Source organism: Leptosomus discolor, chromosome 1 (genome assembly GCF_034619465.1).
Source record: "Leptosomus discolor isolate bLepDis1 chromosome 1, bLepDis1.hap2, whole genome shotgun sequence".
In the NCBI taxonomy this organism is placed as follows: Eukaryota; Metazoa; Chordata; class Aves; order Leptosomiformes; family Leptosomidae; genus Leptosomus; species Leptosomus discolor.
The window spans coordinates 126,781,538-126,794,520 of record NC_141391.1 but is presented as its reverse complement, the minus strand read 5'-3'; the positions used below and the strand labels follow the sequence as shown (position 1 = coordinate 126,794,520).

At 48.8% G+C, this 12,983-nt stretch overlaps 2 protein-coding genes across 3 annotated transcripts in view; both read right to left on the bottom strand.

Annotated features, from left to right (window-relative positions):
• Positions 1-6,781: 6,781 nt before the first annotated feature.
• Positions 6,782-9,903, bottom strand: ZDHHC23 (zDHHC palmitoyltransferase 23). Its single transcript, XM_086464234.1, has 4 exons — positions 9,797-9,903; positions 8,727-9,428; positions 7,884-8,051; positions 6,782-7,049 (listed from the first exon to the last, which is right to left on the bottom strand). The coding sequence occupies exons 1-4, from the start codon at positions 9,901-9,903 to the stop codon at positions 6,782-6,784; spliced, it is 1,245 nt and encodes a 414-aa protein (XP_086320360.1).
• A 1,490-nt stretch (positions 9,904-11,393) lies between these two features.
• GRAMD1C (GRAM domain containing 1C) overlaps positions 11,394-12,983 on the bottom strand; it is a 55,351-nt gene continuing 53,761 nt past the window's right edge. For both annotated transcript variants that reach the window (XM_086464221.1, XM_086464212.1), the window contains exon 18: positions 11,394-11,471. In XM_086464221.1, coding sequence (XP_086320347.1) covers positions 11,394-11,471 — 78 coding nt within the window. The remainder of the gene's footprint in view (positions 11,472-12,983) is intronic.

The window sequence follows — 12,983 nt, the reverse complement described above, 5'->3', positions numbered from 1 at the left end:
ACACACTGCAGCTGTAAGGGAAGTAGCAGTAGACTGGATGAGCCCACATGCAGCCTGGTCTTGACCCTAGCAACAGGCTGAGCAGGCATTAAATCTACATCTGTCACAGCTAAAAGGGTGCCCCAAACCACTGGCTACTCAGGGGTGCATGCAGTTGACTGAATTGCAGATTCTTTCCCCAGCAGTGCTACAGTTGCACATTTTGTCCTCAAGGCCCACAGCTCCCACTCACCTCAGTGCCCACTCACCATCCACAAAAATAACGCTGCTTATGTGGAACATAACTCCTCCCTAAGATCTTGAAGTACAGTCAACACTTACTTTTGAAACTGGCCTTTGTCTCCAATACTCTCACCTTCTAGGGTTTTCTTCTATTCTCAGTAGCTTTGAAAAAGATTCTCCTGGTAAGACGCTCTTTCAGCTGGACAGTTCCAGAAGCAAGAAGCCAAAAGAAGATCCAAGAGGAGATGTGCTTTGACACCCCTTTACCCTTGCCTACTACTAATTCAATGCTAGAACAGAGCTGAAGCCTCAGATAGATAGATGCAGCTGAGGGACAGGGATCGTGTTGAGGGATCAGGCACATTCAACCAAACGTGGTCTGAATCAAAGGGGAGATGAGAAGCCCCTCGACTTCCCCATTCAATCCACACCTGGCCAAAACAACTCGTACCTCCTTGGCAAGGCTGTGCCCAATGATGCTGTTGAAAGACTGCACTGGACACTCTTCAAATCCCCAGCATGGTGTTAGCATTTTGCAAATTAAAGCTCGAGCAAACATTTCCAGCAGGAGGGTGACACATGAGAGAGCTTGTTAGACCAAGGAAACGGCTTCAGCCTCCAGCTGTGCCAGAGCATCCCTCCTGCTCCAGCACTTGGTTAGATGAAGAAGTCAGTGCCTTAATACTGGTCATCAGCCCACGCTCTCACAGCCCAGGCACACTCCTGCCTGGCAGCTCCTTGCTTTTCTTAGCAAGAGAGGGAGGTAGCTGCACAGCCAGACTTTCCTTCTCCTGTGCAGGAAGGGAGGGAGGGAGGATTTTCGCTCTGGTACAACAGCAAACTCCCCTTCTCCCCAGCCCCATCCCCTGCTGACATCTACCCTCCAGAACTCTTACATGCTTTCCCAAAACCCTTGATCACCAAAATACCTTCTTCTCAATAAATCTGTACACGTCTCTTCAAAGTCTCCCAGGCCCAGCTCAAGCTGGATTTGAAACAGTGCCTGAAGTATTAAACAGTTTCCTCTGCTGCCCCCAGGCAAACAAGACTAGCTGGGGACAGTAGCTAGCCTGGAAAGGGTCCATGAACCACTGCAGTCTGATCCACAGCTCGCATCTTTGCAGACCTGTTATGCATTATGGACATCAGCTGCAGTAGCGCAACCTTGGCCTTCCCCAGCATATGAGCTGCCACTCCAGACACGCTCCTGCTGTGTAGGGGCAACTTGGCAAGTCACAAAGGGAAAAAAAAAAAAAAAAAGCTGGGGAGAGACAATAGTCTCATGTGTCCCTGTCATCAGCACTGGAGTTAACGAAGCTGGTGCCTGCTGGGGTGTCAGAAGTCTGACAGCCTTCTGCACACACCACTCTCACCTAGCTACAAACTTGTCTGCTGCAAGTGCAAGGTCCTTGCTGTCAGCAAATACAAAGTAATCTTCAAAGAGAAGTAGCTGAACAGCAGACATTTGCCACCCAGGCAAATCAAAGCAGAACTCCGGGAACATTCAAAGGCACCTGTGATTCTACGCATTAAAAGTCATCTTGCCTTTCGGATGTCCCAAGACACTGACTGAATCAAAGGCTACGTTTCTTACCACTATCTGCACAGAGAATATCCACGTCATTTCCAAACATGGCTTAGAAGAGGGTTTAAAGTAAGAGCTTGTTCCTTCTTGGGGTTCTGGATGTATTGTGTGGGCAGGTGTAGGAGCGAAAGCAAGACACTGGACAAAAAGGCTAGGAATCTAATCAGATACTGATAATGGATTGCTCATGGGATGCAAGATCCCAGTTCAAATCCCCACTGCTGGGGAATATCCCTAGTTTCCAGGGCAATGAGAAACCACCAGCAGGTCTCCATTTCATTCCAACGCCAACAAACCCAAAGGTCAAGTTTTGCAGAACTGGAAGAACACTTTGTTTCCTAGCATCTTCTTAGACTGTTGCTCCCTTATTCCCAAGTCCAGCTCACAGCTAAATAGCCATGAGACAATGGCAGCTTTTGGTCACTTGACCTGGATGAGTGCGTTGGCATAAATCAACAGGCTGCTCCACAGATCATTTCTAATAATTTATTGAGATTCATCATTGCATCCACTTGGAAACACTGAATATGATGTAAAATGGACACAAACACACACACATCCACGCACACACCAGTCCTTTCAACAAAGCTCACAAATACATTTCACAGAGTTTCTTCCTAAAGCTTAGGGTGAAAAAAAACCACCAAAACACTCTCCAAGGTAGACAGTTCTTCCAGAGCTCATCATTCTTCACATTACCATTGGAGGAGTTCCATAAAGACAAGATCTTTGGAGGCTGAATTCTGACATTTCAGAAAGAACCTCACCTGTCCGCAGAAAGATTTTTGCTGTACAAACATCCTGATAGCGGAAGAAAATCCTAGGAACTGTAGAGTTCTTCACTGAAAGCAATACAGGAAAACACATCCACAATCACACACACTTCCTGCCCTAATGAGGCAATATACATTCATATAGAAGGAAAAAACCAAGCACATTATTAAGACATTAGGCAGTATCCATTTTATCTTCAGAAGAAATTTTACAGCAAATGGTTTCATTAAGACACTTGAAAGCAACCTACTTTGAAGAAAAAAAAAAAAAAAAAAGCACCATCATAGCATGAAGGCTGAAATGTGATTAGGAGTCACAAGCAGCGCCAGCTCAGGCTCACCAGTGGCTTTTGTCATTTGAGGACAAGTTAAGCGGAGAAACAGTCAATGTGGGGACCTGTGACTTGCCTACAAAAAAGCACGATGCAAGAAGACACAGTGAAAAGAGTGCCAAGCCACCATTTACAGGGTGTATTTAAGGGTGCACATTTCTTTGTATAGTCACCAAACGGTAGGGTGCTGGCTTTTGGACACGGAGGGTTTAACACAACAACAGCAGCAACATCAGAACCCTGGCCCCTTAAGAGCTGCCTGAGTCTGCAGAAGTCCACACTAACAAATGCCTTTTAAAAGGTCATGGTTAAAGCAGGATAAACTAATTTCCAAGTCTGTGCAGAGAAACATGAAGGCTAGCTATTACCCAAATCCTTCCCTGCTTCTGACCAGCTCTATTCTTACACAGGGAAAACTTTTCAAAGCCCAGCAGGGTACTGTTTTCTGTACTGCCAGGTATATGCACAGTTTTACAGGTGAGACACTGGTCCTTGCCTCAAGGCCACGCACACATGACCCACAAGCCACCTGTCAAATGCAGCTGCTCCCACTGCTCCAACACCCAGGCAGCATGGATCTAGACACTAACACAGTGAGCCCGAGGACTGACTCTAAGTTTTAACATTTCTCTACCAGTGCAGCCAATAACGAGCTCAGCAAGAAAATACCCAGAAAAAGAAATGTCCTTTAGTGCACAAGAGATCACAACAGTCTGCCCTTGCTATAAGTGCAAAAGGGAGCATTACCCTTCAAGGGCTTCTTGCTAATTCTCAGGGCTATTAAAAGGAGAGCTCCAAAGTATGCATCTGAAGCTCACAACTCTTCCGCCCTTTTAGATACCTTTTAGATATCCTGTTGCTTTATGCGTCTCATCTCCCAAGGCATTCACGAGGTAAATCCTCTCAGGAAGAAGCCAGGATGGTAAACAAAAGCCATGTCCTTAAAGAAAAAGTCACCATTGCTATGCAGCTTACAGCCACATGAACTTCCTGTCCACTGGAGAAAGCACTGCATTCTCCTCCTAAAACAAACAGCCTTGCCACCCTTTTAGTGCCCTGAATGGTTCCAGTTCCTTCTGGAGTGAGTGCAAAAACAAAATTTACTTTAGCAATTTACCCCCACTACATTGGAGTGGGCTTGATCAAGGTATGGAATGGTTACATTCATCCAAGCATGTTGTGTTGGAACATGTTGTTCATTAGGAACACAAATGCGTTCCTAATCTGCACTCCAAAGTCCACGCTGCCTGGAAGACCACCACAGAGAGCGTCAGTGTAAGCAGTTCAAATGAAAACTCCCACAGCAGAGCTCACCAAGAGACAGGGGACAAGGCTACACTGACAGACAGGCTGCAAAGTAGTAACCAGTCTCTGCCTGTGGGAGGAAGTGAGCACAACAGGGTCAGGCACTGCCGGGGAAATGATATGCGATCTGCTCTGCTTTCTCCCAGCTGGGAGTAGCAGGACCCTGGGAAACCACTTATCTCAAGCCTGTAAACGCTCCCAGAGCTCGTTCAGCTCATGCGTGTGGAATTGATTTCTGCGCATGCAACTCACGGGACAGAGAGGTTGGCTACTTCCACTGCAGGGGTTTGTTTAGCCCAGGACGTCATTCTGCCTTAATCTTTCCAAGCGCCAGCAGGATGAGATCTGAGAAGATCACAAACCTGCTAGCCCACAGCATCCTTGTCTCCAGGGTTGCCAAGCTCCAGTTCATCTCAGCAGGCACCACAAAATGCACATGTGCCATGGAAACGTTTACAGACAACTCACGTGGAGGCAAAGCCTTTGTGTGAATTTAAGCTCCTAGGGTCAGGCTCCAAGCTCCAAACAATCAGAAGGCCATAGAGGAACAGTTAGCACAGTCCAGCTGCGTGCCTTTTTCTTCACATTAGGGCCAAGGGAGTGGTCAGAAACCTCCTGGTGTGGTTGGTTAGAGGCAGGAAGCAAGAGAGGTGTCCCCTTTATCTCCTTATAAAGGATTGCTCACTGGATGAAAAGGAGTAAGAGGAAATAAGGGACACTCAAAGTCGGTAGCTCTTTCTGCATAGCCACATTCCAAGTGCAGCTGCTCCTCAACTATCTGCTGGTTATAAAGTGCCACTTGAGGAAACCAAACAGTGAAGAGAGGGACATGGTTTTCACCTTAAACTAGGACATGTCCATCAGGAGCACACACACCAATATGGCAGGGATCTCCAGGGATGCCCCCAACCCTGCTAACTTTTACACCACACACCATCCATCCGTTCTTCACAGATAACACACAGCAGCGCACAGTGAATTTACATCACTCAGCCAACATCCCCCAGCTGCCTGTCATACAAGTGGCATCAGGGGCAGGTATGATCTGTGCGTGCTGCACACACATCTAAAACATCAGTAGCTAGGACAAGGCTCTTCCCTCTGCTTCTGCATCTTAGGCCCAACCCATAACTCTCGTGCCATGGTCCCAGACTTTTCCAGCCAGACCTTTCATATTACTGCAGGGCCAACAACATACACAAAGGGCTTTAAACAAAAAGCGACAAACAAACCCAAAAAAACAAAATACCCACAAAACCCAGAAACCATTGCCACCAAAACCTTGTGATTTCAGCCAAAGCTGAAGTCTAGGCAATAATACTGTTGCAGGGTGATGAGGAACAAGCGGCATTCTTGCAGAGCACATTCAACACATTCATTCACCCGCCAGTGCAGGTCATTTTCCCCAAAAGCAGACAGCTCCAACATATCCTCTCCCTACATACGCAGACACTGAACTGTTCCTTGGCTTCCTGGCTTCAGAAAACAGATCTACAGTCAGGCAGCTCCACAGTGACCGGGTCAAAAAGAGACAGGATCACTGTGTTAACAACAAAACAGACCAAGATGCTACCTACCAAAAATGCTGTTAGCAGAATTGTCTTACTCTCCCACAGACTCCCTTCTCCCATAGAGAGAGGAAGGTAGTTTCCATAAAGCTACAGCAACACCAGACAGCACTCGTTTTCTCCTCAGTCCACTGTTACATGTTGCTTCAAAACTTGGTATATTTACCTGCTGTCTCACATCACAATCCATAACCAGAGCAGAAGCACTTTGAGGGAGATGAGCCAAGCCTTCAAGCCAACACAGACCCAGCTTGCAGAAAGAATGACAAGATCGAAGGTAACAGTGTCTTCTCACCCAGTCGGAGAGATGGGCATGAAATAACAACTCTAGGGGTCAAAAGTGAAGGGATCTTACAAAGCCCTACAGGAATGTTGCTCACAAAGGCACTTAATACAAGCATTTATACAGCCGGATGGAATAGAAGATAGGAAAAAAACCCCAACAAACAAATGCACCAGAGAGGAGGGAGCTGCTCAGTGACTGCCTAGACAGTCTCTTTTAGCCAAAGAGCCTGGCTTCCGCAGCAGTCCATCTGTTATCAGTATCAGAAGTTCACCCTCCTGACACCTCTGAAGTGTAACACGTAGGCAGGAGCCAGGGATTCCTTAACCTTTGCAGGAACCAGTGCACACTGTAGTCCAGCAGTGGGCTCCTCTTGATGCCAGGGTTCACACCTAATGAAAACTCAAGTTCTCAAAACCTTGTGCTCTTCTTCCTGCTGAGCTGAGCTGCACAAAGTTTCCTACAGTGGAAAAAGGCAGCAGGCTCCTTCTCTCCAAGTTTATGCATATGGCTTACTGCTTTCCGCATCCTATTGCTGGCTGACAGCACGTGAAGAACCATTCTGCCTGGAAAGCCTCTGATGTTGTCAGTGATGGGATAGGCAGCCCATACACCGACCACAAAGGAAGGGTGTGGGAGGAGGAAGTCCTAGTGTAAGGGGTTGTTTCCCTGCTAAAGAAAGTCAGTCAGCATCACCTGTAGAAAGAGGGGTGTCACACGATGTCTTCAGCAGAGCGCTGTGGAGGAGAAGACCCCAGGCTCAAGAAATGGCCCCAGTTGCACAGGAAACCCCTGTTATACTGGCCAGTGTCTATCACTAACCCACCCAGGAGCCTGCGCCCAGTGTTGTCCCGCAGAGCCAGCCGAGCTTCCCTCTCGGTCACGTTGTAGCTGATGTTCAACAGCTGGATAAGGAGGATGTATCCCATCCCAGCTGTTACAATGGCACAGTACCACACACAGGTGAACGACAGAGCAGAGCTGGCAGCAGGGAAAAAGATGGAAGGAAGCCATTTAGTTTTGGAGCAGCTGCTTTAGAGTGACTTTCCCTGGTAATCACTATCCTTTCAAATCCCTGTCTACATCTGCCACAGTGATCTCACTTTGCTGCTTTCATCAGATAATCCTTAAAGGCTTTCTCAAAATTAAAGCTTCAGGGCTTACTTAATGAAAGCTTTTAGTGCTACCAGAGCTACTCTTGCACATTGCTATCGCAATACCTAGCTCTTTACTCTTACTGTTGTAAAGGTACTCGGTCCTTATTTAAGAACACAACGACGCTCACACTCGATAGATCACAAAATGGAGTACAGAAGAAGGTGGAGTCACTTGTCCTAGTGTACTCTGCCCATCAGTGGTAGTGCCAGTCTCTGAACTCATGTCCAATGCTTTTCATCACCCTCCCTGCCAGACAAGGTGTATTAATCCTGTCTGTTCTAAGCAGATAACCTGGAGTACAGTCACCAGATAAAGTGAGGGATGAAAGGGAAAGACAGCACACAGATTCCAGAGTGTCAGACCGTTACCTGAGGGCAAACATATTTAAGGGCGTATCTATATAAGACACAATAAACAAAGACTTCAAATCCCAGCTCCTCCAAACAACTTTTTCTAAATAAACTGTGAGCTCTCTCCAAGTCTCAGGCACCCCACCTTGGCAAAAGCAGTGATGCTTTCCAGACTTTTTTAGGGAGCACTTTTTGGTCAGGTTTGACAGTCAACAGCACTGGCCTAGAGCACAGCATGAGGAACGGAAGCTAAGCTGCCTGACCAAGCCCGTTCCCACCCCAGCTCTCCCCCAGACAGATGTCTCACCTGTAGTCAGAATAGGCCCCAGGGCAGTAGAACAATGCCACAAATGGAGTTCGACCCCTACAGACGGTATGCAGGGTCAATGTAATCCCATACACAGAGGTGAGCATGAAGAAGGAGAGTGCAAGGATGAATGCTTGATGGTTCTGCTCCCCTACACAGCTGTTAATCCTCCAAAAGGAAAGAAGAGATTATTTTGCTTGAAAAGAAAAGAAACCGGCTTCTCTTTCCTCCTCCCTCCCCCAGCTGTCAGAGAACCTAATTTCCAAGGTGCTTCTATACAACACAAGCTAAGAACTTTGAAACATGTTCAAAGAAGGTTTATAGCTTTTTATAGAAAGGTTGTAGATACAAGTCAATAGACCAGTAGGGTAATGGTGGATTCTTTGCCTCAAACTTTTAGCAAGCGCAGTATCCTTTGCTGAGACACATCTATACCCTACTGCTCCTTGGTTCTGCCTGCACACAGGCAGCTTTGGGTTCCCCCGCCCCAGGAGAGCACTAATGCAAATTAACTGCTGGATTCCTAAGTGCTCCACAGATAAAGTCTAAAAAACCTCAAAAAACCCCAATGCACCCAGATAAAAAACAGTAGAGAACCAAAGGCAATTCTAAAGCATGCTGTAGAAGTTATCAGCTATCAGGTCAACCCACTTACAACAAAAATTGTTTACATTGTTCTTTAAAACAGTAAATAAAAAATTACCATTTTAAAGAACATCACCAGGTCTTGCACATAACAAAAGCAACCCCATTTGACAGGGACTGTAAAAAACCCTCCAGAACTTAAAGAGGGGGGGGAAGAGAGAGGGAGAACACGTGTAGCCTCAGCAGTGCAAAACCTACCAGACGCAGTGATGGTCCAGTCTCCTCACACACCGGCCACAAAGCCGGCAGTGCCCTGCTCTGGCTGGTCTGACCAGCTGGCACTTAGTGCACCAGTCCCTTCTCACACCTTCTGGCTCCTCAGCTGACATCCTGGAATAGCTTTTGGCCTCCCCATTCACAGCACGGCCGCTGGCAGCTCCCGACATGGTGACACCATGGAGCCCGTTGGGGGTCCCTCTAATACTCTTGTTGGGCAAACTCTGGTGCGATAACTTCTCATTGCTCGCTGGAATGGGAAGGTAGCCAGGGTCTTTCTTGGCTCGAGACAGAGCTGCAAGCATAAGAATTAACCCGCACGTGAGAGCGACCACTTGGGAATACCCCACGTGGCCTCGAGGAACCACCTCCTGGAGGAACACATAGTACATGTAGCCCAAGGAGAAGAGTCCCAGGCTCAAGAAGAAGAGAGTCCGTTCCTTCCTCCTGTGGGTGAGGTAGTAATACCACAGCACCACCACGGGCAGAGACGTCAAGATGACGAGCCCCAGCAGGAAGTGCAAGGCGGCAACGTGGAGGAAGACCGGCAGCAGAACGAGAGGCGGCACGAGGCTGACGTTGACCTTCACGGCTCCGTAGAACCAAGGGACCCGCACCCGGTCCGCCACGGTGTCGGCAATTCTTTCCAGAGCTCCCGGGGGCAGGGACTTGCACGTCAGCCACCTGTCAGGGGGCAAGCACAGACGCCGGCTAGCACACGGGCTGCCCCGCACCCGAGGCCCTATCCCCGCCTCGTCCCGCTCCTGCAGCCTGCCCCGAGGCACCCAGCCCGGCCGCCGACCCGGGGCGGACCCCGCCCGTCTCCCCCTTCCCTCTCTCCCGCCAAGTTTCCCGAGAAGCGGCGCGCAGCTCCCCCCTCCCCTCCCCTCCCCTCAGGGCGGCAGCCCCGCGGGGGGCACCGGCTGCCCACGGGGCTTCCCGCCGTGCGAGGGGGCACCCAGAGCCCCCTGCGGGACGCCGCTGGGAGGGGGTACTCGCAGCCGGACCGCTCGCCGCCCGGCGAGGCGAGGCGGGGGTCGCAGAGCCGTTACCTCTCGCAGCCCTCGTCCAGGTCCTCGCAGTCGCAGCAGCACGCTGCCAGGTGGTTCCTCTCGCCCCTCCGGTCCACGTACTCGCAGCAGCAGAGGGGCTCCTCCATCGCCGCCCGCCCTGCCGCGCCCTTCCCCGCGACCGACAGACCGACCCCTCCCTCAGCCACCACCGCCGCCGCCGGGCCAGGGACGCGGCTCGCACGGCAGCGCCGCCGCGGCAGCCGCCCCGCCCCGCCCCCTCCCAGCCGCAGGTGCCTCGCGCCCGCCACCGCCTCCTCCACAGCGGCCCCGCCCCCTTCGGCGGAGCCCGGCCGCCATTGGCCGCCCGCGCCCCAAGCGTCTCCCGAACGCGGAGGTGTGCGGGTGAGGCGGGGGTGAGGGACCCCCCCCCACCGCCCAGCCCGGGCCCGGCCCGGGCCCATCCACCTGACGGCGGAATGGCCCAATGCCTGCCCGGGAGGGGCGGGGCTGGCCATGACGCTGTAGCACCTGGCTTAAAGGGCCAGCGCAACAGGTGGCGGCCGCAGGAAGCGGCGGGGGAGACTGCGGCCGGGGAGAGGCCACGACCCAGCCCCGCCTCCCCCTCTGCAGACGGGGGCAACAACAAGACTACTGAGCTCTGCCGCTCCCCGGGGCTGGACACGCAGGGCTGGGAGTTTCCCACCGCGGAGGGTTTCGCCCCAGGACCCTGCGTTGTGGGACTCAAGCACCCACGCACACAGCCCCTGACCTACCCTGGGCTGCAAGCCGAGGAGCTCAGCTGCTGGCACCACTACAAGACAGACTGAGCACCACCCTCCAGCCACGGTCTGAGCCCGTAGGGATGTTGTTTCCCTCGCTTTTAATTTTTATTTTCGTCTTCCTACCCTCAACCTGCTTAGAAAAAACTTGAAGCCAGAAGAAAAGGTGTTTCATCAGCAGTGGGCACATGATGCTGAAGAAGTGAAGAGCAGCCCTTGATGGAGGGAAAATACCGAGGGCTGAAATTTCTCTGGGAGAGCTAGAAACATATGGCAGAAGGCAGACTGCCAAAGCTCACAGTATGCAAGAGATTTAGCAAAGAGGTATCAAGCGATTTCCTGTTTAGTTAATTAATCTTAAAAATATTCATCCTTAAAGATGGTGACTTGTTTCATAAGGTCCCCATGGCTAAAAAAAAAAAAGGCACATAAAGATCCTGTGTCTGTTCTTTTTCTCCAAAACACTCTTCACTGATGGTCATTTTTTTTTTTTTAAAGTTGACATAAAATGCTGCAATTTCATTACAGACAAGCCTAGCTCTCCACTGAGGGTGTTCTCCACTCCTCCAAAATTTGCAGATCAGTTAACTGGCAGTACAACTGCCCTTGCTCACTCACCATGGGATCTGAGAGCTCTGCACTGCTCGTAAGCAAGACTCCCCAGGACAGAGGGCTGGCAGGAGAGACAGATGGCCAGGCTACGGCAGAACCCAACTTACTTCTTCCAGAAACCTTTATTCCGCACAGCTTTTGAGCCAACTAGTAAAGAGTCTGAAGGTGACAGTTAGAATCCCTACCCCACAAGTCCTCACACACACATCTGTTCTGACGTCTTGAACAGAAAGCTGATGTGGGCATTAACTCTCAGTCTTGCCGCTCTGTGTCCTGTTCAAGTGGTCAAAGCTTCTTTGGAGCACAGAAAGGGAGATCTTTAGCTGTGAAAATACAACCATCATACCCCCCAATTACTTAAGTTAGTCTCCTCCATGGGTGAGCAATATCAGGAAAATAATGCCTCCCTCCTTTTCTTTTAATGCAATTTCCTCCTCCCTGTTTCTCTAAACAGTTGCCCTTCTGTGCTCTAACAGCTATGTACAGTTTATAATCACTAACAGTCCAGTATGACAAAGTCTTGACACCTTGCCAGACAATAGTACAGAAGATAAGCCACCCCACTCATCTGTAGTCACAGATAATGTTCATAGCAAATAGTCTAAGGAACATGGCAGCAAAGCATAAATTTTCTTTTAATATCTGGCCCTCCCAGTGCATTTTGGCATACAAACTGTGTTTAGCTTACTGATAACCCCCAGAAAGCACAAGGTAACAGGTACTAAGATGTGTCATGACTTCCAGACAAAAGTGGTATTTGGAATGAAAAGGATGGTTGAATTATCACCTTTTGGTAGTTTTTTGGGGGGTTTTGTTTGTTTGGGTTTTATTTTTTACACTGTGTGTTCAAAAAGTGGTTTAACACTTCAGAATTAGGAATTGTTTGCTTTGAGTAGGAAGCAGAGAAAATGAAAAGGGCATGGGAACAGGGAAATTCATTTCTACAGTGAAACTCAGAAGCTTTTTCAAGCTGTGACCAAAATGGTTAATAGATTAATAGCAATTTTGTGTGCAGACACCTCTGAACAAGAAGGATAAAAAATGGCTTCTTTTTCTACCCTCCTTTAGTGCGTGGGAGAACACAGAGCAAACTGGTGATGGATAGAGGTACATGTGAACTCCCCCACAGCTTTCCTAATCTAATAATTTCTTCTGTCACATTTTAAGATTTAATAAAAGAAATTAAAATCAGAACATTCATAGGTTATAAGTAAAAAACAAAGTATGAATTTACTGTCCTTCACTTACTGAGTTGAAATTTCAGCCTAGGGGTTTACCAGTCCTTGACTTCAGGATCGGAGAGAGACAAGACCATTCAACAACCTAGTTTTTTATATAGCGTTTGTAGTATGTAAGAGCCTAGAAGTATAAATTCCTTCCTGAGAAGGAAGATTAACTCCATAGCTATGGAGCCTCTCGGAAACATCTGGTCTACAGAACTTCTTTATTTTTCACTGGAGGTTAGGTGCCTCTTTGATACCAAGGCTAAGTGAAGCTCTCATCAACATTTAGAAGAGTAGTGGGGAGCAAAAGCCAGGATAAACCTGAATGAAGGAACTCCATAATGAGGTGGGCAAATACTTAACATTGTTTGGAGTCATCTTAAAAAAAAAAAGAGGAGCTGTTTTGAATCACTCCAGTCTTTGTCATGATTCAGAACTGCATCAACACATCTGGTAAATACAGGTACTTGACAGGTTTAAGAAAATCGACACGAGTATTTAATCTTAGTCAAAAAACCCCACCAAAAAACAAACAACCCAAACCACCAGAAACATGAGCATCGCATATGTACAAGTTCAAGCCTAGGACAAAAGAGGTCAAAGAGTCATGAA

What these genes read in the sequence shown, in the direction of transcription:
- ZDHHC23 (XM_086464234.1), bottom strand. Translation starts at nt 9,903, where the DNA reads ATGGAGGAGCCCCTCTGCTGCTGCGAGTACGTGGACCGGAGGGGCGAG. An exon ending in CTGGACGAGGGCTGCGAGAG is followed by an intron (nt 9,429 to 9,796) that starts GTAACGGCTCTG and finishes GCCCCCTGACAG; the next exon opens with GTGGCTGACGTGCAAGTCCC. An exon ending in CTGGACCATCACTGCGTCTG is followed by an intron (nt 8,052 to 8,726) that starts GTAGGTTTTGCA and finishes TTCCTTTTGGAG; the next exon opens with GATTAACAGCTGTGTAGGGG.